This window comes from Saimiri boliviensis, chromosome X, assembly GCF_048565385.1.
Source record: "Saimiri boliviensis isolate mSaiBol1 chromosome X, mSaiBol1.pri, whole genome shotgun sequence".
Classification (NCBI taxonomy): Eukaryota; Metazoa; Chordata; class Mammalia; order Primates; family Cebidae; genus Saimiri; species Saimiri boliviensis.
In genome coordinates this window covers 66,468,334-66,493,432 of record NC_133470.1, presented here as the reverse complement: position 1 = coordinate 66,493,432, position 25,099 = coordinate 66,468,334, and the positions used below count along the sequence as shown (strand labels likewise).

At 39.7% G+C, this 25,099-nt stretch overlaps 1 protein-coding gene, 1 long non-coding RNA gene and 2 pseudogenes across 4 annotated transcripts in view; 3 read left to right on the top strand and 1 right to left on the bottom strand.

Moving 5' to 3' along the window:
- CYSLTR1 (cysteinyl leukotriene receptor 1) overlaps positions 1 to 4,149 on the top strand; it is a 54,736-nt gene extending 50,587 nt beyond the window's left edge. For all 3 annotated transcript variants that reach the window (XM_074391419.1, XM_003936843.4, XM_074391418.1), the window contains one exon: positions 1,378 to 4,149. In XM_074391419.1, the coding sequence (XP_074247520.1) occupies positions 1,405 to 2,418 (1,014 nt within the window). In that variant the 5' untranslated portion in view covers positions 1,378 to 1,404 and the 3' untranslated portion in view covers positions 2,419 to 4,149. The remainder of the gene's footprint in view (positions 1 to 1,377) is intronic.
- Positions 4,150 to 4,471: 322 nt separating this feature from the next.
- Positions 4,472 to 7,887, top strand: LOC101046240 (histone acetyltransferase KAT7 pseudogene; annotated as a pseudogene).
- A 2,038-nt stretch (positions 7,888 to 9,925) lies between these two features.
- Positions 9,926 to 11,561, top strand: LOC101046555 (endoplasmic reticulum-Golgi intermediate compartment protein 2 pseudogene; annotated as a pseudogene).
- Positions 11,562 to 11,674: 113 nt separating this feature from the next.
- The window catches only part of LOC141582810 (uncharacterized), a 23,023-nt gene continuing 9,598 nt past the window's right edge, over positions 11,675 to 25,099 (bottom strand). The window contains exons 2-3 of the long non-coding RNA XR_012515715.1: positions 13,316 to 13,415; positions 11,675 to 13,016 (exon numbers count right to left, since the gene is read on the bottom strand). This is a non-coding gene — a long non-coding RNA (uncharacterized LOC141582810). The remainder of the gene's footprint in view (positions 13,017 to 13,315; positions 13,416 to 25,099) is intronic.

Genomic DNA, 25,099 nt, shown 5'->3' with positions numbered 1-25,099 from the left:
CCTCCCATTTCAGCCCAGGGTCTGCATCCTCCATCTGTCCACTTTCAGTGCCTTTTTTCCAAGGATCAGTTTGGAGTGTTCAGTTGGATGGATGCTACATCCTCAATAGCAAATATAATTGTTAGCAGTAGTAAACTTGGGAAGTTACATCTCACCTGCAGCAACTACCATAGCTATCTGTTTCTGTATCCTTAGTAAACATCAGTCCCCTTCATGGCTGGCAGTTTTTGTATACTCAAGCAGTCTTCCCACCTTACAAACCTCAACACCTCTCTTACCAGGGAGCAGGAGTTGTGTAAAAGGTCAACATCAGACTTTCAATAGAAGATTGGCTGATATATATTGAGTTCCTTCAACCTTTGTAAAGAATAAAAGAGAATAATCTAGAAAAAAAAAGAAAGAAAGAAATCACTACTTCTACACTACAGTATCTCACCTCAAGCCCTCTCTGATCAGAACTTGTTGACTGCCCTCAGTGACAGAGCTGAAATAGACTAGAGCAAGTATTAACTATAAGAGATATTCTTCTTATAAGAGAAATAACTGTATATTGCTAAACAGTAGAAGTCTAGAAAGTTTAGAAAGAGAACAAAAATGAATGGCTACAACATATTTCTTACCCAACAAGTATATTCCAACTAGTTGTACTACATCTTTCTTCAGAGCCTTAATGGTACAGATTTTAGAAATGTGCTTTATCGCTGTGAAACACTTTTGTCATCATTAAAATAACTAGATGGCTTCTAAGGTTTCTCTAGCCATGGCATTCTGCAGTTATAGATAGAGTCAACCATGTTGTAGATTAATCATCTTCCCCAGGGGAGGGCGTTTCATTAACAGCAAATTAGATTATTTTCCATAGGTATGGGCAGCAGTCAACAGATGTTACCAAGAAAGCCCTCTTCTTGAAGGAACCAAGTATTTTCAGTCAGATTTTATTCTCTAAAATAATTCAGAGATTTTCCAATAAATAGATAGATATAGATACAGATATATTCATACATGTGAAACTGCTATTTTAAAGCTTTTCTCTAATAGAAAAACAAGCTCATTTGAAAGGAAAATATACCAAATTGTACTAGAGTAGTATGATTTAAAACACAGGAGGGCTGTTTTACCTAGGTCTTGAAAATTTAGAGGAAGACCATCAGAAAAACATGGATAGGAAAGGAGGAAAAAAGGTCTTTCTGGATGGCTGTAGGACACAAACTCTTCTCCTGAGGAAAAGGTACAGCTGAATCCCTCCGCATTGCCTCACTACTCTCACTTCCTGCTGTGGTCAAAAACTATACATAGTAACACTATGAAATGAAACATTAGTACTTCCTGTAATTTATGGTTTGATTAAAACTGACAATTTTTTTATATATATTGTAGGCAAAAAGCAGACATTCCTAGAGGAACATGGATGGAACCGGAAACCTGACAGTATCTTCTGCCACATGCCATGACACTATTGATGAATTCCGCAATCAAGTGTATTCCACCTTGTACTCTATGATCTCTGTTGTAGGCTTCTTTGGCAATGGCTTTGTGCTCTATGTTCTCATAAAAACCTATCATGAGAAGTCAGCCTTCCAAGTATACATGATTAATTTAGCAATAGCAGATTTACTCTGTGTGTGTACACTGCCTCTCCGTGTGGTCTATTATGTTCACAAAGGCATTTGGTTCTTCGGTGACTTTTTGTGCCGCCTCAGCACCTATGCTTTGTATGTCAACCTCTATTGTAGCATCTTCTTTATGACAGCCATGAGCTTTTTCCGGTGCATTGCAATAGTTTTCCCAGTCCGGAACATTAATTTGGTTACACAGAAAAAAGCCAGGTTTGTGTGTGTTGGTATTTGGATTTTTGTGATTTTGGCCAGTTCTCCATTTTTAATAACCAAGTCGTACAAAGATGAGAAAAATAATACCAAGTGCTTTGAGCCCCCACAAGACAATCAAACTAAAAATCATGTTTTGATATTGCATTATGTGTCACTGTTTCTTGGCTTTATCATCCCTTTTGTTATTATAATTGTCTGTTACACAATGATCATTTTGACCTTACTAAAAAAATCAATGAAGAAAAATCTGTCAAGTCATAAAAAGGCTATAGGAATGATCATGGTCGTGACAGCTGCCTTTTTAGTCAGTTTCATGCCATATCATATTCAACGTACCATTCACCTTCATTTTTTACACAATGAAACTAAACCCTGTGATTCTGTCCTTAGAATGCAGAAGTCAGTTGTCATAACCTTGTCTCTGGCTGCATCAAACTGTTGCTTTGACCCGCTCCTATATTTCTTTTCTGGGGGTAACTTTAGGAGAAGACTGTCAACATTTAGAAAGCATTCCTTGTCCAGCATGACTTATGTGCCCAGGAAGAAAGCCTCTTTGCCAGAAAAAGGAGAAGAAATATGTAAAGTGTAGTTTAAACCAATTTCCAGTCCAAACCAATGAGAACGGTTTCCCAAATGAGTATTTTCTGAAATCATTTAAATAAAATACAATTTTTATTAATATTTCATGAATACTTAACTATATGTGCCTACAAATCTATCTCATTTATGCATTCACATTATTAGATATTTGTAGATATTTTAAATGCTAAAAATTCAGACCACAACTATGAACTAAATTATAAATAATTTTGACTATTCACCAGAATTTGAAGAGTATTTGTATCTTTGCACTATAAAATATGTCTCATATTAAGGTTTTTCTTTTCAAATAAAAGCTTTACAAAGGATAAAATATATAAAATTCGTCCATGTAAATTATATGTAAGCTAACAGTTATAAAATTTTTAAAAAGATATAAAATTGGCAATAGTTCTCAATCATTCTAACATATTCCTTTGCATGCATGCCATCAGATGAGAACAGGAGATCAAAATAAACTACAAAGGATTTATGAAGAAAATTTTGAACGTTCATGTTACAAATTCTTTTAAGAAGTACATACATTTATGTATATGTATACAACTATATGTGAGATTTTACTCTATGATATGTATTATGGTTGAAAGTTCACTGTAAGTTTTATTACTATTTAATTACTTTTTGTTGGTATGTTGAGAAGAATTATCACTGATATGTTTACAGTGAGTTTTATATTACAGTGGACACTTTGATCTTAAAACAGACACAATAACTCATCTAGGCTGAAATATAACATTCATGGACAAGCTTTTGCTGAAGTGTAGTGTGTTCTTTAACTTTGTGTTTTAAAAGGTACATTACCTCAGAGGAAATAAATGATAATTATAAAGAAAAAGGAAAGCTTTGGGAAAAATTTCTATCTGAATCTGCCATTTGTACATTATTCTCTTTCATTTCTAATGTTGTATTCTCTTAGGGAAAAAATTACAAAACATAAAGACAAAGAACCTCTAAGGCATAGTAATAGCTTCTGGTCATTTATTTTTAATTTACCTGTGACCTGACCGTACCTATCCTCTTATCCTATACTATTTTTCCCTTGCTGGAGACAAAGATCAAACATAACATTTATCACAAAATTCAATCCTCATTTCTCATTTACTAATCCTTCTGCTATTCAGCTAGCAGCACAGTATAGTAGAAGAGCACTAAATTGGAATCCAGAAGACCTGGATGCTAACCTGGTGTCTATTGCTTACTAGTTATGTAACTTTAAGCAAATGACATAAACTCTAATCCTCAGCTTCCTCATTTGTAAAATGGTAATAATACTTGCCCTGCATTTTTATAGGGCATTTGTGAAACTCAAACTAGATCAGGCATGTTAAAGTTTTTAAAAATATATAACAAGGGCAGAATGCTTCAGACGCTGAGAGGCAGGAGGCACTAGGGATCGTCTGCAGGATTAAGACTGCTACAGAAAAGGACACATGCACACGAATGTTCATTGCAGCACTGTTTACAATAGCAAAGACCTGGAACCAACCCAAATGCCCATCAATGATAGACTGGACAGGGAAAATGTGGTACATATACACCATGGAATATTACGCAGCTAGCAAAAACGATGAGTTCGTGTCCTTTGTAGGGACACGGATGAACATGGAAACCATCATTCTCAGCAAACTGACCCAAGAACAGAAAATCAAACACCACATGTTCTCACTCATATGTGGGTGTTGAACAATGAGAACACATGGACACGGGGAGGGGAGCACTACACGCTGGGGTCTGTTGGGGGGAATTGGGGGCGGGACGGGGTTGGGGAGGTGGGGAAAGATAGCATGGGAAGAAATGACAGATATAGCTGAGGGAAAGGAAGGCAGCAAACCACACTACCATGTGTGTACCTATGCAACAATCTTGCATGTTCTTCACATGTACCCCGAAACCTAAAATGCAATTAAATAAATAAATAAATAAATAAATAAATAAATAAATAAATAACAGACTGCTACAGAGGTCGCCACAAAGCCCGCCTGAGTCACAGTTCCTGGCCGCTGCCCAAATCAGTCAGAACCGTCGGGCCGCAACCGCCAGCAATGCCATGAAGGAAGAGGAATGCAGGCAGTAGTTCAGATGGAAGCAAAGATTCCGATTTTTCTACAGATCTCAAGCACACAAACAGTTCAGAAAGTAATGTCACATCCCGACAATGTGCTCGAGTTACCCGCTCCTCAGCCAGGCTAAGCCAGAGTTCTCAAGATTCCAGCCCTCTTCGAAATTTGCAGTCTTCTGGCACCGAAGAGCCTGCTTATTCTACCAGAAGAGTGACCCGTAGTCAGCAGCAGCCTATCCCAGTGACACTTGAAAAAATACCCTCTTCAGCAAACTCGTTCATCTGGCTCAGAAACTGAGCAAGTGGTTGGTTTTTCAGATAGAGAAACGAAAAATACAGGTGATCATGATGAGTCACCACCTCAAACTAGAAAGGCACCTTCTTCTGAGTCTGACATAGATATCTCCAGCCCCAAACTGTCTCATGATGAGAGCATTGCCAAGGACACGTCCCTGAAGGACTCAGGCAGTGATCTCTCTCATCGCCCCAAGTGCTGTCACTTTCACGAAAGCTACAACTTCAATATGAAGTGTCTGACACCAGGCTATAACTATCTAGGACACCTTATAGGAAAACATGAGAGACATTTCTCCATCTTACGATACCCCCTCTATGATAACCTCTCAGCTGACAAATGCAAGATGAGAGCACAGAGCCGGGGTAAGCAGATAGAAGAAAGGATGCTGTCTCACAGGCAAGATGACAACAGGCCTGCAACCAGGCACCAGGCACCAACAGAGAGGCAGCTTCGATATAAGAAAAAAGTGCCTGAACTCAGGAGGAAAAGAAATTCTGGACTGAGCAAAGAACAGAAAGAGAAATAGATGGAAAACAGACAGACCTATGGGAACACACTGGAACCTCTCATAGAAAACCTGACAAGCCAGTATCACTTGGATCTTTTCCAAAGAGCACAAGCCCGGGCTTCAGAGGATTTGGAGAAGTTAAGGCTGCAAGGCCAAATCACAGAGGGAAGCAACATGATTAAAACAATTGCTTTTGGCCGCTATGAGCTTGATGCCTGATACCATTCTTGCTATCCTGAAGAATATGCATGGCTGGGACGTCTCTATATGTGTGAATTCTGTCTAAAATATATGGAAAGCCAAACGATACTCCACCAGCACATGGCCAAGTGTGTGTAGAAACACCCACCTGGTGATGAGATATATCGCAAAAGTTCAATCTCTGTGTTTGAAGTGGATGGCAAGAAAAACAAGATCTACTGCCAATACCTGTGCCTGTTTGCCAAACTTTTTCTGGACCACAAGACATTATATTACGATGTGGAACCCTTCCTGTTTTCTATGTTATAACAGAGGCGGACAACACTGGCTGTCACCTGGTTGAGTATTTTTCCAAGAAAAATAATTCATTCCTCAACTACAACGTATCTTGTATCCTTACCATGCCTCAGTACATGAGACAGGGCTGTGGCAAGATGCTCATTGATTTCAGTTATTTGCTTTCCAAAGTTGAAGAAAACGTTGGCTCCCCAGAACGTCCACTCTCAGATCTGGGGCTTATAAGCCATCACAGTTACTGGAAAGAAGTATTTCTCTGCTACCTGCACAATGTCCAAGGCAAAGAGATTTCTATCAAAGAAATCAGTCAGGAGACGGTTGTGAATCCCATGGACATTGTCAGTACTCTGCAAGCCCTTCAGATGCTCAAGTACTGGAAGGGAAAACACCTAGTTTTAAAGAGACAGGACCTGATTGATGAGTGGATAGCCATAGAGGCCAAAAGGTCCAATTCCAATAAAACCATGGATCCCACCTGCTTAAAATGGACCCCTCCCAAGGGCACTTAAAGTGAACCGTCTTTCTGAGCCAGCGAACCCCAGGAGTAGGAATCCGTACCCTAGGGATCTGTCTGTCATTTCTGTTGCTCTTGTGATTGGCAAGTGCCGTTTAGGAAGGCCATCCCCCTCAGGACTGTCCTGGCCCTGACCTTCATGTACACTGCAGACGCTGGTTCTAAGGAACTGTTGTTTCGGCCTCAGTGAGGTTGCCTGGATGGGATCTGTATTAGACTTGAGTGCAGATCTCTCAGCACTGACCCAAGGAGTTCTGTTATGGTACTGCACGTGTCCAGCCACTGGTTCTCTTCTCATGTCCTCTCACCCAGTGAAGTTGTGCTGTGTCTTCTAAGCATGGTACTAGTGCTTGCCACCTGGTCACCAGCCCTCCAAATATGGCTGCCACCACCAGGACCTTTCCAGTTACTCCTAATACATGTGTTCTATGGAGGGGCAGGGAAGAGGTGGTACTTGTGAGTGTGTGTGGATTAGGAAGGGGTCCATTCACTTTGGGCTATATCTTGCTTTAAATTTCTTTCCTCCATTTTGATTGAGAGACCTCTTTTTGATCAGTATTGGGCTAACCAGAGCCAAATACTTTTGAAGAGCTTCCCAGGGACTAGTCATGGTAACAGCATATAATTTATCTGAATGACATGGAGAGAAAAATGAAGTGGTGGTTCTGTGTTTGAGTTCACCTGTGGACAGTGGGCAGTGTCTTGGCAGAAGGGAATGGATACTTCTTTTTGCCTCACCAGAAAGGACCCACCAGTGAATGTTTCCTTCTCTCTTTACTCCCAGTCCCTTTGTACATTTGCAGGTGCCAAAGTCATATCCAGTTCACCCTTTCCTGCTACATGCTAACTGGTTAATTATACTGCAGAAACTTTTTCACCTGTACCAGTCCCAATGTACATCTGTACTTCCATATAAATTGCACTGATTTTGTCTGAATGCCCTGGGAAAAGTTGAAAATGATTCAAAATGCCTTCTGTATTTCAGCCCATGACTCAGCAAGGCAGAATGGCCGCCCCTGCCAAGGTTTGCTTCTCTTTTCAATGGTGCCTCACCCTCCCTCTGGGATTAAAGTGCTTCTGCCCTTCCATGAACTCCTCCTCCATTTCCTTTTTGGGATTCATACCATCCTTCTATTCTCTGGTCTTCTATTTTTGGTGTTGTTCAAGTGAAGGAAGAGATGCTTCCTTTAATTTCTCTCTAGCCCATTATAATCTGCTATCTTGGGGCAACTTTTGATGTATGACATGTCACCCTTCCCAACTTGGTCTCCTGCAACATGCTGTCTTCATGTGGAGCCCTCACCACAATCCCTGATTCTGGTCATTTGTGCCTTTGTCTTGTCATTTCTGTATACTACTTATATTCACTGTGGGTTGTGGGAGCTAATTTTAAGCATGTTCAGTGGCAGCTCCCCTCCAGTTTCAGTGTCACTGTTAAAATTTATCCAAAAGCAACTTCACTGGGAGTTTTCTTAAGGGGTAAATGCCTTTTACAGAAGCTAAACCCTTCCCCACATGTGGTAGAATGTGCTCTTCTATATCTACTCCTCAATAAAGCATGTTTTCTGCTCAAAAAAAAAATACATAGATAGATAGATAGATAGATAGATAGATAGATAGATAGATAGATAAACAAGATATAATTTTAAAGTTTTAGAGGTGGTATTATTACTTAAAATTACTCAGTAATATTTACTACATGGATTCTCAGTTTTGAAAGAATTTAAACAAAATATGGCCATAGTTAAATCCTACTCCACATCAAAGAATCTTGTGGCTTATTTCTTCCAGGATTTTGCCCATGTTATCATTTCTAGTCATAGTCCCACTTCCTCTCATACAGCAACATACCATAAAACCTTCAATTATTTGCAAGTCAACCATAAATTCATGGTTTTTTTATGTCTTATGTATTTATAACCTCTATCACACAGGATAATACTTAATGTTTTCACCAATTTCTCCACATGTGTTAGTACTGTTTCCCAAAGTGGAGTTATCACTTTGTGGAATTATAAATTCCTTGAGGTTGAAAATTATGTATTTAAGTGGTATTATCTAACATTTAATAAAATCAAACGATGTACTATGTTCTATTTTAAGTGCTTTACCCTTATCAATGCATTTTATACTTACAACTGCCCTGCAAGGTATGTACCACAATTATCCCTGCTTTGCTGAATGAAAAACTGAGTTGAGGTTATGTAACTTGCACAGTCCATCAGCTAGTAAACATCAGAATGAAGGTTCAAACCCAGGCAGTCTGATTTCATAATCTATGTTCTTAATTTGCTATAATATCCTGCTGTACCATTTTCAAGCAAAAAGCTTCAGCTGTGCAAGAGAAATAGGTTCTAGAGATCTGTTGTACAACACTGCTGTCTATAGTTAACAATACAGTATTATATACTTAAAAGTTTGTTAAGAGGATATATTTCATGTTAGGTGCTCTTATCACAGTAAAAGATATGTAAATATATAGAGAAAAAGGGAAATATAGAAAATAAAAGTTTTTTAGTGATTTTTAATGATTTATTCATTTATTTTAAAAACTAGGTTTAATTAAACTATATGCTTATATTTTTTAATTACATAAACACATGAACCATGACCTAAAGCCTATTATTTGAGTTGGAAGAACATCTTAAGAATATTATATCCTGACCAAGAGCAGTGGCTCACACCTGTAATCCCAGCACTTTGGGAGGTTGAGGCAGGTGGATCACGAGGTTGAGAGTTCAAGACCAGCCTGGCCAACATGGTGAATCCCCATCTCTACTAAAAATACAAAAATTAGCTAGGTGTGGTGGCACACACCTGCAATTCCACCTACTTGGGAGGCTGAGGCAGGAGAATTGCTTGAACCCAGGAGAGAGAGGCTGTAGTGAGCCGAGATCACGATCATACCACTGCACTCCAGCCTGGGTGACAGAGCAAGACTTCATAAAAAAAAAATAAAATAAAATAAAATAAAAAATTACATCCTAGAACACTGACATTGGAAGAAGCTTCATATTTGTGATCCATAATGGCCTTCACACACATTCTTTTGGTTGTAAACAGTCCTTTTAAATCTTATCAGCTATTTAAACTCTCATTATGTACTTACTTTTTTATTTTCCTCAGCCAATATGGTTTCTGTATATAAAAAAACTCAAATATTGAAAGAATACTCTACATTTTCATCTACAAAATAAACATAAACGGTTTTATATACTCATGACTGAGTATATAAAACTCAGACTTAAGTCTTAGACTGTAGACTCTGGTTTTCTTGGTTGTCAAAACCTCCTAGCCTTTCACTTTAGTGAGAATTTTGCATTTTAATTGTCCTTTTAAGAAAATTCAATATATATTTCAATATCTACTTCTTACTAACACTTTAGTGACTCCAAAGGTAGAAAATTCAAAAGCTTGAAAGGTGAGATTAGATCTCAGCAATGTAAAATTGTGGACCCTTTATGGTAAGCACCACTGCACTGAAGGTAGGAAAAGAAGCTCATTTATTATATTCTACTTCATGTGTACAAACTCAGGTTAAATTGGCTTTGCCTGATACTAAAATATGAAAATGCGCCCGGCGACCCGGGCTTCTGTGAAACATGGCGGTAGGCTGGGGACATTATTCATCCCTTATATGACTATATGAAGGAAGAGGAAGGTTTTCCTGAAGATGAGGCGACTGAATCGGAAAAAAACTTTAAGTTTGGTAAAAGAGTTGGATGCCTTTCCGAAGGTTCCTGAGAGCTATGTAGAGACATCAGCTAGTGGAGGTACAGTTTCTCTAATAGCATTTACAACTATGGCTTTATTAACCATAATGGAATTCTCAGTATATCAAGATACATGGATGAAGTATGAATATGAAGTAGACAAGGATTTTTCTAGCAAATTGAGAATCAATATAGATATTACTGTTGCCATGAAGTGTCAATATGTTGGAGCAGATGTATTGGATTTAGCAGAAACAATGGTTGCATCTGCAGATGGTCTAGTTTATGAACCAACAGTATTTGATCTTTCACCACAGCAGAAAGAGTGGCAGAGGATGCTGCAGCTGATTCAGAGTAGGCTACAAGAAGAGCATTCACTTCAAGATGTGATATTTAAAAGTGCATCAACAGCTCTTCCACCAAGGGAAGATGATTCATCACAGTCTCCAGATGCATGCAGAATTCATGGTCATCTATATGTCAATAAAGTAGCAGGGAATTTTCACATAACAGTGGGCAAGGCAATTCCACATCCTCGCGGTCATGCACATTTGGCAGCACTAGTCAACCATGACTCTTACAACTTTTCTCATAGAATAGATCATTTGTCTTTTGGAGAGCTTGTTCCAGCAATTATTAATCCTTTAGATGGAACTGAAAAAATTGCTATAGATCACAACCAGATGTTCCAATATTTTATTACAGTTGTGCCAACAAAACTACATACATATAAAATATCAGCAGACACCCATCAGTTTTCTGTGACAGAGAGGGAACGTATCATTAACCATGCTGCAGGCAGCTATGGAGTCTCTGGGATATTTATGAAATATGATCTCAGTTCTCTTATGGTGACAGTCACTGAGGAGCATATGCCGTTCTGGCAGTTTTTTGTAAGACTCTGTGGAATTGTTGGAGGAATCTTTTCAACCACAGGCATGTTACATGGAATTGGAAAATTTATAATTGAAATAATTTGCTGTCGTTTCAGACTTGGATCCTATAAACCTGTCAATTCTGTTCCCTTTGAGGATGGCCACACAGACAACCACTTACCTCTTTTAGAAAATAATACACATTAACACCTCCCAAGTGAAGGAGAAAAACTTTTTGCCTGAGACATAAAACCTTTTTTTAATAATAAAATATTGTGCAATATATTCAAAGAAAAGAAAACACAAATGAGCAGGAAACATACTTATTTTAAAAAAGAGAAAAAAAGGAAAAAAAGAACACCAAACTGAAATTCTTATATTTGTTGTGTCTGTTACAAATGTCCTAGAAGAAATAATGCAGCTAAACAGTGAAGAAGCCCAACTGGAGTGTTGCTTTGAAGATGACGCCTTCTTAAATTTTCACACAAAATGGGCAGTATCGAAATCAGACTTGGATTCTTGGTGATAAAAAGCCTGAAGGAAATCAGTGAAACCACATCTATCTATGGGGGAAAAAAACATTGAGAAGTGCAAATGTTTGCATCCTTTTGTTTTTAAAAGATATGATGTCAGAATAAAATGTGGAAAACATAAAAAAAAAAAAAAATGCTTCTGAGAAGCCAAATCCAAAACATTTTCCTTGATCCACCCAGAGCTCTGTTACTCCAGATAAATCTCAAGACAATTTCTAACTGCTCATTCATCTGCTTATTACTTCCCTTTTCTCTGCACTATTTGTAATCCCTTTATATAATCCTCTCCATGATAACTCTACTAAATCACAAGAATATATTTCTTTTCTAAATTACAAAAGCATAACTTAAATTTTATTAGATTCAAATAGAACACATGCTCAAGTGACATTTAAATTTGTATACCCAAGGAGTTGACCTTTACAGCTTCTCTTGATAGCTAGTCACTTGATCTAAGAAATGTTTTACATGTCACTAGCACTATCTTAGACATTTAACCTAATTAAATTATTCTTACAAAAAACTGTCCTTTTGGTGCAGAAAGTTATTTACAAAATGAAGTAAAAGTATGCCCTTGCCCCACTGCATTGCACTCTGGGTAAATAAAAATTAGCATATTTGTTTCTGAAAATTCACAACTGCTTTTGTTTAAGTGTTTTTTCACCTTCGTAACTTGAAAGAATAATGGTATCTTGAAGACACAGACAGTCATGAAAATTAAAGAATGAAAAATAATGTTTTACATCCCATTAAAAAACAGATTATTCTTTCTGCAACTCTGGCAAAGAATATTTCAAATTATTACTTAATTCTAGTCTCCCTTTAAAAAAAATTAAGGTTGGCCAAGATGGTCAAATAGGAACAGCTCCAGTCTGCAGTTTCCAGCAAGATCGCACCAGAAGACAAATGATCTCCACATTTCCAACTGAAGTACCAGGTTCATCTCATTGTGATTGGTTAGACAGTAGGAACAGCACAAGGTGGCGAGCTGAAGCAGGGTGGGGCATCACCTCACCGGGAAGGTGCAAGGAGCCAGAGAACACTCTTGCCCAGCCAAGAGAAGCCACTAGGGACTTTTCCGGACATTCCAGCACTCCGACTCAGATACTGTGTTTTTCCCACAGTCTACACAACCTGGAGATCAGGAAATTCCCTCTGGCACCTACAATGCCTGGGTTTCCAGCACAAAACTGGGTGGCTGCTTTAGACAAGTGGTACCTGGAATGCCAGAGAGACAAAACAGCTCATTCCCCTGAAAAAGGGGGCTGAAACCAGGGAGCCAAGTAAGCTGGCTAGGTTGGTCCCACCCCCACAAACACAAACAAGCTAAGATCCACTGGCTTGAAATTCTTGCAGCCAGCACAGTAGTTTGAGCTCGACCTGGGACTTTCAAGCTTGGTGCAGGGAGGGGGGCTTACCATTGCTGAGGCTTGGGTAGGTGATTTCAACACTGCCTGTGTAAACAAAGCCACCAGGAAGTTTACACAGGAAGGTTACAGAGCAACAGGGCAGAGCCCAACAAGGCAGCTCAGCAAGGCCTCTGCAGGCAGACTGTCAAGTAGATTCCCTTTTTGCTGGGCAGGGCATCTCTGAAAAAAAAGACAGCAACCCACCAGGGACTTACAAAGTTCCCACCTTCCCAGGGACAGAGTACCTTGGAAAAGGGGCGATTGTGGGTTTTGCTTCAGCAGACTTTAATATCCCTGCCCAGCAGCCCTGAAGGGAGCAACAGATCTCCTAGAACAGTGCATGAGTTCCATTAAGGGACAGGCTGCCTCCTCAAGTGGCTCCCGGACCCCCCCCACCACCTTGTGTCCTGACTGGAAGACACATCATACAGGAGAGTTTTGGCTGACATCTGGCAGATACCCTATTGGGACAAACCTACCAGAGGAAGAAACAGGCAGTAATCTTTGCTGTTCTGCAGCCCTGCAGGTGATTCCCAGGCAATCAGGGTCTGGAGTGGACCTCCAGCAAACTCCAGCGACCTGCAGTAGAGGGGCCTGACTGTTAGAAGCAAAACTAACAAACAGAAAGAAATAGCTTCAACATCAACAGAAAGGATGTCCAGTCAGAAATCCCATCCAGAATGCTGGGAAGATGGCCGCCTAAGAACAGCTCAGGACTTCAGCTCCCAGTGAAAGTGCAGAGGGTGAGTGGACGCCGCATTTCCAGACGAACTCTTATTGCCCACAGACCAGGAGATACCCAGGCAGAGGGGTCGCCAGCGTCGCAGTCCCAGCCGGTGCAACTGTTTTGGCCCCCGAGGGGCTGATTCCGCCCGCGCGGCTCCTGTGACCACTCCCTGTTGCTGCAGTTCTCCGTACAAAAGCCACTGGTCTGGGAGCCCTCTTAGCTGGCGAGCAGAGCCCTGAGACGGCAGAATAGCCCATTCATCTGAAATAGCGAGTCAGGCCAGGAGACTCCTAGGCAAAAAATCCACCAGGAGCCGGCGCCGCGGTTTGAGCCGACTCCGTGAGTCGCAGCACGGGAGATCCCGGCGCCTTTTCAACAAGCGACCGGAACACGGGGTCGTTCAACTTAAAAGAAAAGACTCTGAGTCAGGGAGCCAGGTGATCAGGCTCGGTTGGTCCCACCCCTCCACCCCCAACAACAACCAAAACAAAAACAGTAATTGGAAACCCTCTGGGTTGAGCCCTTCAAACCAAGCACAGCTGAACCGGGATGGTCCGGCTCCGTGGGGGAGGGGCTTCCGCCATTACTAAGACTCTCCACCGCTACGGAGGCAGGCTGCCGTTGCCGAGGCAACCCGCCGTTGCCGAGGCAACCTGCCACAACAGAGAGAGTCCGCCATAACAGAGGCGGTGCCACCATTGCCCAGACAATTCTAACTACGCCCATATAAAAAGGACTGCAGGGAAGAGCTCAGGGCAGCTAGATGGAGCCCACAGCAGCTCAGCAAAGCCCCTGCGGGCAGGCAGAGGCTAGGCGTGCTGCTAGCTGGGCGGGTCCGACCTGAAAGAAAAATCAAAAAAGGCAGTAGTGCAACGGAAACTCATAAAGCTCCAACTCCCTGGGACAGAGACAGACAACAGGTGGATAAACCCACAAAAATGGGTAGAAACCAGCGTAAAAAGGATGAAAACTCCCGAAACCAGAACACCTCTCCTCCTAAAAGTGATCACAACTCCTCACCAGCAAGGGAACCAGACCGGATGGAGAAGGAGGGTGATGAAATGACAGAATCAGACTTCAGAAGGTGGGTAGTAAGAAACTACAATGAGCTAAAAGAACATGTTCTAACCCATCGCAAAGAAAATAGGAACCTTGAAAAAAGATTGGACGAACTGCTGACGAGAATGGACAGCATAGAGAGGAGTATAAGTGAATTGATGGAGCTGAAAAACGCAACACGAGAACTTCGTGAAGCATGCACAAGCTTCAACAGCCGAATTGACCAAGCAGAAGAAAGGATATCAGAGGTCGAAGATCAACTCAATGAAATAAAAAGAGAAGGCAAGAACAGAGAAAAAAGCGCAAAAAGGAATGAACAAAATCGTCAAGAAATGTGGGACTATGTGAAAAGACCTAATCTACGTCTGATAGGTGTACCTGAATGTGATGAAGAGAATGAATCCAAGCTGGAAAATACTCTTCAGGATATTATCCAGGAAAACTTCCCTAACCTAGCAAGGCAGACCAATATTCAAATCCAGGAAATACAGAGAACACCACAAAGATATTCCTCAAGAAGAGCAACCCCAAGGCACATAATCATCAGATTCACCAGGGTTGAAATGAAAGAGAAAATGCTAAGGGCAGCCAGAGAGAAAGGTCGGGTTACCCACAAAGGGAAGCCCATTAGACTCACAGCAGATCTCTCAGCAGAAACCCTACAAGCCAGAAGAGACTGGGGGCCAATATTCAACATCCTTAAAGAAAAGAACTTTCAACCCAGAATCTCCTATCCAGCCAAACTAAGCTTCATAAGTGAAGGAAAAATAAAATCCTTTGTGAACAAGCAAGCACTCAGAGATTTCATCACCACCAAACCTGCTCTACAAGAACTCCTGAAAGAGGCTCTACACATATAAAGGAACAACCAGTACCAGCCACTCCAAAAACACACCAGATGGTAAAAAAAGCATCAACACAATCAAGAATCTGCATCAACTAACCAACAAAACAGCCGGGTAGCATCAAAATGACAGCATCAAATTCACACATAACAATACTATCCCTAAATGTCAATGGACTAAATGCCTCAATCAAAAGACACAGACTGGCAAATTGGATAAAAAGCCAAAACCCATCAGTGTGCTGTATCAAGGAAACCCATCTTACATGCAAGGATACACAAAGGCTCAAAATAAAGGGATGGAGGAAGATCTACCAAGCAAATGGAGAGCAAAAAAAAGCAGGAGTTGCAATTCTCATCTCTGATAAAATAGACTTGAAAGCAACAAAGATCAAAAGAGACAAAGAAGGACATTACATAATGGTAAAAGGATCACTGCAACAAGAAGAGCTAACGATCCTAAATATATACGCACCCAATACAGGAGCACCCAGATACATAAGGCAAGTTCTTAATGACTTACAAAGAGACTTAGACTCCCATACAATAATAGTGGGAGACTTTAACACCCCATTGTCAATATTAGACAGATCAACCAGACAGAAAATCAACAAGGATATCCAGGACCTGAATACAGACCTGGAACAAGCAAACCTAATAGACATTTACAGAACTCTCCACCCCAAATCCACAGAATATACATTCTTCTCAGCACCACATCACACCTACTCTAAAATTGACCACATAATTGGCAATAAATCACTCCTCAGCAAATGCAAAAGAACAGAAATCATAAAAAACAGTCTCTCAGACCACAGTGCAATCGAGTTAGAACTCAGAATGCAGAAACTAACTCAGAACCGCACAGCTTCATGGAAACTGAACAACTTGCTCTTGAATGTTGACTGGATAAACAATGAAATGAAGGCAGAAATAAAGATGTTCTTCGAAACCAATGAGAACGAAGACACAACATACCAGAATCTCTGGGACACATTTAAAGCAGTCTCTAGAGGAAAATATATAGCAATGAGTGCCCACATGAGAAGAAAGGAGAGATCTAAAATTGACACCCTATCAGCAAAATTGAAAGAGCTAGAGGAGCAAGATCAAAAAAACTCAAAACCTAGCAGAAGACAGGAAATAACTAAGATCAGAGCAGAACTGAAGGAAATAGAGACACAAAAAACTCTTCAAAAAATCAATAAATCCAGGAGCTGGTTTTTTGAAAAGATCAACAAAATAGACAGACCACTAGCCAGATTAATAAAAAAGAAAAGAGAGAATAACCAAATTGATGCAATAAAAAACGATAAAGGTGATATCACCACAGATTCCACAGAAATCCAAACCATCATCAGAGATTATTACAAACAACTCTATGCACATAAACTAGTAAACCTGGAAGAAATGGATAAATTCCTGGACACCTGCAACCTCCCAAGCCTAAACCTGGAAGAAGCCGAAACCCTGAATAAACCAATAACATGGTCTGAAGTCGAGGCAGCAATAAAGAGCCTACCACCCAAAAAAAGCCCAGGTCCAGATGGGTTCACAGCTGAATTCTACCAGACATACAAGGAGGAGCTGATACCATTCCTTCTGAAACTATTCCAGACAATCCAAAAAGAGGGAATCCTTCCCAAATCATTTTACGAGACAAACATCATCCTGATACCAAAACCCGGCAGAGACTCAACAAGAAAAGAAAATTTCAGGCCAATATCCATGATGAACATAGATGCAAAAATCTTCAATAAAATACTGGCAAACCGATTGCAACAGCATATCAAAAAGCTCATCCACCATGATCAAGTAGGATTCATCCCGGGGATGCAAGGCTGGTTCAACATACGCAAGTCCATAAACATAATTCACCACATAAACAGAACCAAAGACAAAAACCACATGATTATCTCGATTGATGCAGAGAAGGCTTTTGACAAAATTCAACAACCCTTTATGCTAAAAACCCTCAATAAACTAGGTATTGACGGAACGTATCTCAAAACAATAAAAGCTATTTACGACAAACCAACAGCCAATATCATACTGAATGGGCAAAAACTGGAAGCATTCCCTTTGAAATCTGGCACTAGACAAGGATGCCCTCTCTCACCACTCCTATTCAATATAGTACTGGAAGTTCTAGCCAGAGCAATCAGGCAAGAAAAAGAAATAAAGGGTATCCAAATTGGAAAGGAGGAAATCAAATTGTCTCTATTTGCAGATGACATGATTGTATATCTGGAAGACCCCATCATCTCAGCCCAAAATCTCCTGAAACTGATAAACAACTTCAGCAAAGTCTCAGGATACAAAATCAACGTGCAAAAATCACAAGCATTCCTATACACCAATAACAATCCTAAAGGGAGCCAAATCAAGAAGGAACTGCCATTCACAATTGCTACAAAGAGAATAAAGTACCTAGGAATACAACTAACAAGGAACGTAAAAGACCTCTTCAAGGAGAACTACAAGCCATTGCTCAACGAAATAAGAGAGGATACAAACAGATGGAGAAACATTCCATGTTCATGGTTAGGAAGAATCAACATCGTGAAAATGTCCTTACTGCCCAAAGTAATTTACAGATTCAACGCTATTCCCATCAAGCTACCAATGACCTTCTTCACAGAACTGGAAAAAAACACCTTAAACTTCATATGGAACCAAAAGAGAGCCCACATAGCCAAGTCAATTCTAAGCAAAAAGAACAAAGCGGGAGGCATCACACTACCGGACTTCAAACTATACTACAAGGCTACAGTAATCAAAACAGCATGGTACTGGTACCAAAACAGAGATATAGACCAATGGAACAGAACAGAGGCCTCAGAGGAAATACAACATACCCACAACCATCTGATCTTCGACAAACCTGACAAAAACAAGCAATGGGGAAAGGACTCCCTTTTTAATAAATGGTGTTGGGAAAACTGGCTAGCCATGTGCAGAAAGCAGAAACAGGACCCCTTCCTGACACCTTACACCAAAATTAACTCCAGATGGATTAAAGACTTAAACATCAGACCTAATACCATAAAAACCTTAGAAGAAAATCGAGGCAAAACCATTCAGGACATAGGTGTAGGCAAGGACTTCATGACCAAAACGCCAAAAGCAATGGCAACAAAAGCCAAAATAGACAAATGGGACCTAATCAAACTCCACAGCTTCTGCAAGGCAAAAGAAACAGTCAGTAGAGTGAATCGGCAACCAACAGAATGGGAAAAAATTTTTGCAGTCTACCCATCTGACAAGGGGCTGATATCCAGAATTTACAAAGAACTAAAGCAGATCTACAAGAAAAAAACAAACAAGCCCATTCAAAAATGGGCGAAGGATATGAACAGATACTTTACAAAAGAAGATATACAGGAGGCCAACAAACATATGAAAAAATGCTCATCATCACTGGTCATCAGAGAAATGCAAATCAAAACCACATAGAGATACCATCTCACACCAGTTAGAATGGCGATCATTAAAAAATCGGGAAACAACAGATGCTGGAGAGGATGTGGAGAAATTGGAACACTTTTACACTGTTGGTGGGAATGTAAATTAATTCAACCATTGTGGAAGACAGTGTGGCGATTCCTCAAGGACCTAAAAATAGAAATCCCATTTGACCCAGCAATCCCATTACTGGGTATATATCCAAAGGAGTATAAATCATTTTACTACAAGGACACGTGCACACGAATGTTCATTGCAGCACTGTTTACAATAGCAAAGACCTGGAACCAACCCAAATGCCCAACGATGATAGACTGGATAGGGAAAATGTGGTACATATACACCATGGAATATTATGCAGCCATCAAAAACGATGAGTTCACGTCCTTTATAGGGACATGGATGAACCTGGAAACCATCATTCTCAGCAAACTGACACAAGAGCAGAAAATCAAACACCGTATATTCTCGCTCATAGGCGGGTGTTGAACAATGAGAACACATGGACACAGGGAGGGGAGCACTACACACTGGGGTCCGTTGGGGGGAAATGGGGGAGGGGCGGGGGGTGGGGAGGTGGGAAGAGATAGCATGGGGAGAAATGACAGATACAGGTGAGGGGACGGAAGGCAGCAAAGCACACTGCCAGGTGTGTACCTATGCAACAATCTTGCATGTTCATCACATGTACCCCAAAACCTAAAATGCAATAAAAAAAAAGAAAAAAAAAATTTAAAAAAAAAAAAAAAAAGAAATCCCATCCAAAAGTCACCAACTTCAAAAACCAAAGGTGGATAAATCCAGCAAGATGGGAAGAATCCAGCGCAAAAAAGGCAGTAATTGCCAAAAGCCAGAACACCTCTTCTCCAATGGATCACAACACCTCACCAGCAAGGGAACAAAACTGGATGGAGAATAAATTTGACAAGTTGACAGAAACAGGCTTCAGAAGGTGGGTAATAACAAATTTCTCCAAGCTAATGGAGCATATTCTAACCCAATGCAAGGAAACTAAGAACCTTGAAAAAAGGCTAGAAGAAATGCTAACTAGAATAATCAGTGTAGAGAAGAGTATAAATGACTTGATGGAGCTAAAAACACAGCACTAAAACTTCATGAAATATACACAAGTTTCAATAGCTGAATCAAACGGAAGAAAGGATATCAAAGATCAATGATCAACTCAATGAAATAAAGCAATAAGGCAAGATTAGAAAAAAAAGAGGTAAAAGAAATGAACAAAGCCTCCAAGAAATATGGGATTATGTGAAAAGGCCAAATCTACATTTGATCAGTGTACCTGAAAGTGAAGGGGAGAATAAAACCAGGTTGGAAAACACTCTTCAGGATATTATCCAGGAGAACTTTCCCAACCTAGTAAGGCAGGTCAGCATTCAAGTCTAGGAAATACAGAGAATGCCACAAAGATATTCCTCAAGAAGAGCAACCCCAAGGCATATAATTGTCAGATTCACAAGGATAGAAACAAAGGAAAAAAATGCTAAGGACAGCCAGAGAGAAAGGTCAGGTTACCCACAAAGGGAAGCCCTATCAGACACCTCAGCAGAAACCCTACAAGCCAGAAGAGAGTGGGGACTGATATTAAACATCCTGAAAGACAAGAATTTTCAACCAGAATTTCATATCCAGTGAAACTAAGCTTCATAAGTGAAGGAGAGATAAAATCACGTATTGACAAGCAACTGCTGAGAGATTTCATCACCACCAAGCCTGCCCTACAAGAGCTCCTGAAGGCAGCACTAAAGATACAAAGGAACAACCAGTACCAGCCACTCCAAAAATGTACCAAACTGTAAAGACCATCAACACTATGAAGAAACTGCATCAACTAATGGGCAAAACAACCAACTAGCATTTAAATGGCAGGATCAAATTCACATAAAACAATATTAACCTTAAGTGTAAATGGGCTAACTGTCCCAATCAAAAGACACAGACTGGCAAATAGGATAAAAAGTCAAGACCCATCAGTGTGCTATATTCAGGAAACCCATCTCACGTGCAAAGACACACATAAATTCAAAATAAAGGGATGGAAGAAAATTTACCAAGCAAACAGAGAGCAAAAAAATCAATCCTAGTCTCTGATAAAACAGACTTTAAACCAACAAAGATCAAAAGAGGCAAAGAAGGACATTACATATTGGTAAAGGGATCAATGCAACAAAAAGAGCTAACTATCCTAAATATATATTCACCCAATACAGAGGTACCCAGATACATAAAGCAAGTTCTTAATGACCTACAAAGAGACTGAGACTCCCACACAATAATAGTGGGAGACTTTAACATCCCACTATCAATACTAGACAAATCAATGAGACAGAAAATTAATAAGGATATCCAGGACTTGAACTCAGATCTGGACCAAGTGGACCTAATAGACATCTACAGAACTCTCCACCCCAAAACCACAGAATATATATTCTTCTCAGCACCACATTGCACTTATCCTAAAATTGACCACATAATTGAAAGTAAAACACTCTTCAGCAAATGCAAAAGAATGGAAATCATAACAAACAGTCTCTCAGACCACAGTGCAATCAAATTAGAACTCAAGATTAAGAAACTCACTCAAAACCACACAACTACATGAAAACTAAACGACCTGATCCTGAATGACTACTGGATAAATAATGAAATGAAGGAAGAAATAAAGATTTCTTTGAAATAAAGGTTTCTTTGAAACCAGTGAGAACAAAGATACAACATGTCAGAATCTCTGGGACTCATTTAAAGCAGTGACTAGAGGGAAATTTATAGCACTAAATTCCCACCAGAGAAGCCAGGAAAGATATAAAATTGACACCCTAAAGTCACGATTAAAAGAACTAGAGGAGCAAGATCAAACAAATTCAAAAGCTAGCAGAAGGCAAGAAATAACTAAGATCAAAACACAACTGAAGGAGATAGGGACACAAAAAAATTTTAAAAAATCAGTAAGTCCAGGAGGTGGTTTTCAAAAAGATCAACAAAATAGATCACTAGCCAGACTAATAAAAAAGAGAGAAGATTCAAATAGATGCAATAAAAAATGATAAAGGGGATATCACCACCAATTCCACAGAAATACAATCTACCATCAGAGATTACTATAAACACCTCTATGCAAATAAACCAGAAAATCTAGAAGAAATGAATAAATTCCTGGACACTTACACCCTCCCAAGACTAAATCAGGAAGAAGTTGAATTCCTGAATAGACCAATAACAAGGGCTGAAGTTGAGGCAGCAATTAGTAGCCTACCAACCAAAAACAGTCCAGGACCAGATGGGTACAAAGCCAAATTCTACCAGACGTACAAAGAGGAACTGGTGCCATTCCTTCTGATACTATTCCAAACAATACAAAGAGGGAATCCTCTCTAACTCATTTTATGAGACCAACATCATCCTGATACCAAAACCTGCCAGAGACGCAACTGAAAAAGGAAATTTCAGGCCAATATCCATGATGAACATTGATACAAAAATCTTCAATAAAATGCTGGCAAACCAAATCCAACAGCACATTTAAAAGATTATCTATCACGATCAAGCCAGCTCAATCCCAGGGATGCAAGTCTAGTTCAACTTCCACAAAATAAAAATGTAATCCATCACATAAACAGAACTAAAGATAAAAACCACATGATTATCTCAATAGATGCAGAGAAGGCCTTTGACAAAATTCAACAGTGCTTCATGCTAAAAACTCTCAATAAACTAGGTATCGATGGATCGTATCTCAAAATAATAAAAGCTATTTATGACAAACCCACAGCCAATATCATACTGAATGGGCAAAAACTGGAAGCATTCCCTTTGAAAACTGGCACAAGACAAGGGTGCCCTTTCTCACCACTCCTATTCAACGTAGTATTAGAAGTTCTTGCCAGGGCAATCAGGCAAGAGAAAGAAATAAAGTGTATTCAAATAAGAAGAGAGGACATCAAATTGTCCCTGTTTGCAGTGACATGATTGTTTATTTAGGAAATCCCATCCTCTCAGCCCAAAATGTCCTTAAGCCGATAAGCAACTTCAGCAAAGTCTCAGGATACAAAATCAATGTGCAAAAAATCACAAGCATTCCTATACACCAATAATAGACAAACACACAGCCAAATCATGAGTGAACTTGCATTCACAATTGCTACAAAGAGAATAAAATACCTAGGAATACAACTAACAAGGGATGTGAAGAACCTCTTCAAGGAGAACTACAAACCACTGCTCAAGGAAAGAAGAGAGGACACAAACAGATAGAATAACATTCCATGCTCATGGTTTGGAAGAATCAATATCATGAAAAGGACCACATTGCCCAAAGTAATTTATAGATTCAATGCTATCCCCTTCAAGCTACCAATGACTTTCTTCATGGAATTGGAAAAAACCAACTTAAACTTCATATGCAACCAAAAAAGAGCCCACAGAGCCAAGACAATTCTAAGAAAAAAAAAAAAAAAGCTGAAGACATCATACTACCTGACTTCAAACTATATTACAAGGCTACTGTAATCAAAACAGCATGTACTGGTACCAAAACAGAGATATAGACCAATGGAACAGAACAGAGGCCTCAGAAAGGATGCCACACAACTACAACCATCTGATCTTTGACAAACCTGACAAAAACAAGCAATGGGGAAAGGATTCCCTCTTTAATAAATGGTGTTGGAAAAACTGAGTAGCCAGATGCAGAAAGCTGAAACTGGATCCCTTCCTTACACCTTGTACAAAACTTAACTCAAGATGAATTAAAGACTTAAATGTAAGACCTGAAACTATAAAACCTAGAAGAAAACCTAGGCAATACCATTCAGGACATAGGCATGGGCAAGGACTTCAGACTAAAACACAAAAAGCAATGGTAACAAACGCCAAAATAGACAAATGGGATCTAATTAAAGTTAAGAGTTTCTGCACAGCAAAAGAACCAGCAACTAACAGAATGGGAAAAAACTTTTGCAATCTACCCATCTGACAAAGGGCTAATATCCAGAATCCACAAAGAACTTAGACAAATTTACAAGAAAAAACAAACAACCCCATCAAAAAGTGGGCAAAGGATATGAAAAGACACTTTTCAAAAGAAGACATTCATGCAGCCAACAAACATATAAAAAAAAAAAAAAAAGCTCATCATCACTGGTCATTAGAGACATGCAAATCAAAACCACATTGAGATACCACCTCATGCCAGTTAGAATGGTGATCATTAAAATATCAGGAGACAACAGATGCTGGAGAGGATGTGGAAAAATAGGAATGCTTTTACACTGTTGGTGGAAGTGTATATTAGTTTAACTATTGTGGAAGACAGTGTGGCAATTCCTCAAAGATCTAAAAACAGAAATACCATTTGACCTAGCAATCCCATTACTGGGTATATACCCAAAGGATTATAAATCATTCTATTACAAAGACATATGCATACGTATGTTTATTGTGGCACTGTTCACAATAGCAAAGACTTGGAACCAACCCAAATGCTCAACAGTGATAGAATGGATAAAGAAAATGTGGCACATATACACCCTGGATTACTATGTAGCCATAAAAAGGGATGCATTCATGTCCTTTGCAGGGACATGGATGAAACTGGAAACATAATTCTCAGCAAACTGATGGAAGAACAGAAAATCAAACACCACATGTTCTCACTCATAATTGGGTGTTGAACAATGAGAATACATGGACACAGGGAGGGGAACGTCACACACCAGGGCCTGGGGGGTGGGAGGGCTAGGGGAAGAATAATGGAGATTGGGGGAATTGGAGAGGGCTAACATTAGGAGAAATATCTGATGTAGATGATGGGGCGATGGATGCAGCAAACCACCATGGCACATGTATACCTATGCAACAAACCTGCATAATCTGCCCATGTACCCCAGAAGTATAATAAATAAATTTTTTTAAAAAAGGAAAAAAGTTCATGTAACTGACAAGAAACCAAGAAAATTTATCCCCTTTTACTCTTCCAAATAGTTTTCCTTGTTAATAATGCAATTTGACACAGCCAAACCATATCATTCCACCCCTGGCCCCTCCCAAATCTCATGTCCTCACATTTCAAAGCCAATCGTGCCTTTCTAACAGTCCCCCAAAGTCTTAACTCATTTCAGCATTAACTCAAAAGCCCACAGTACAAAGTCTCAT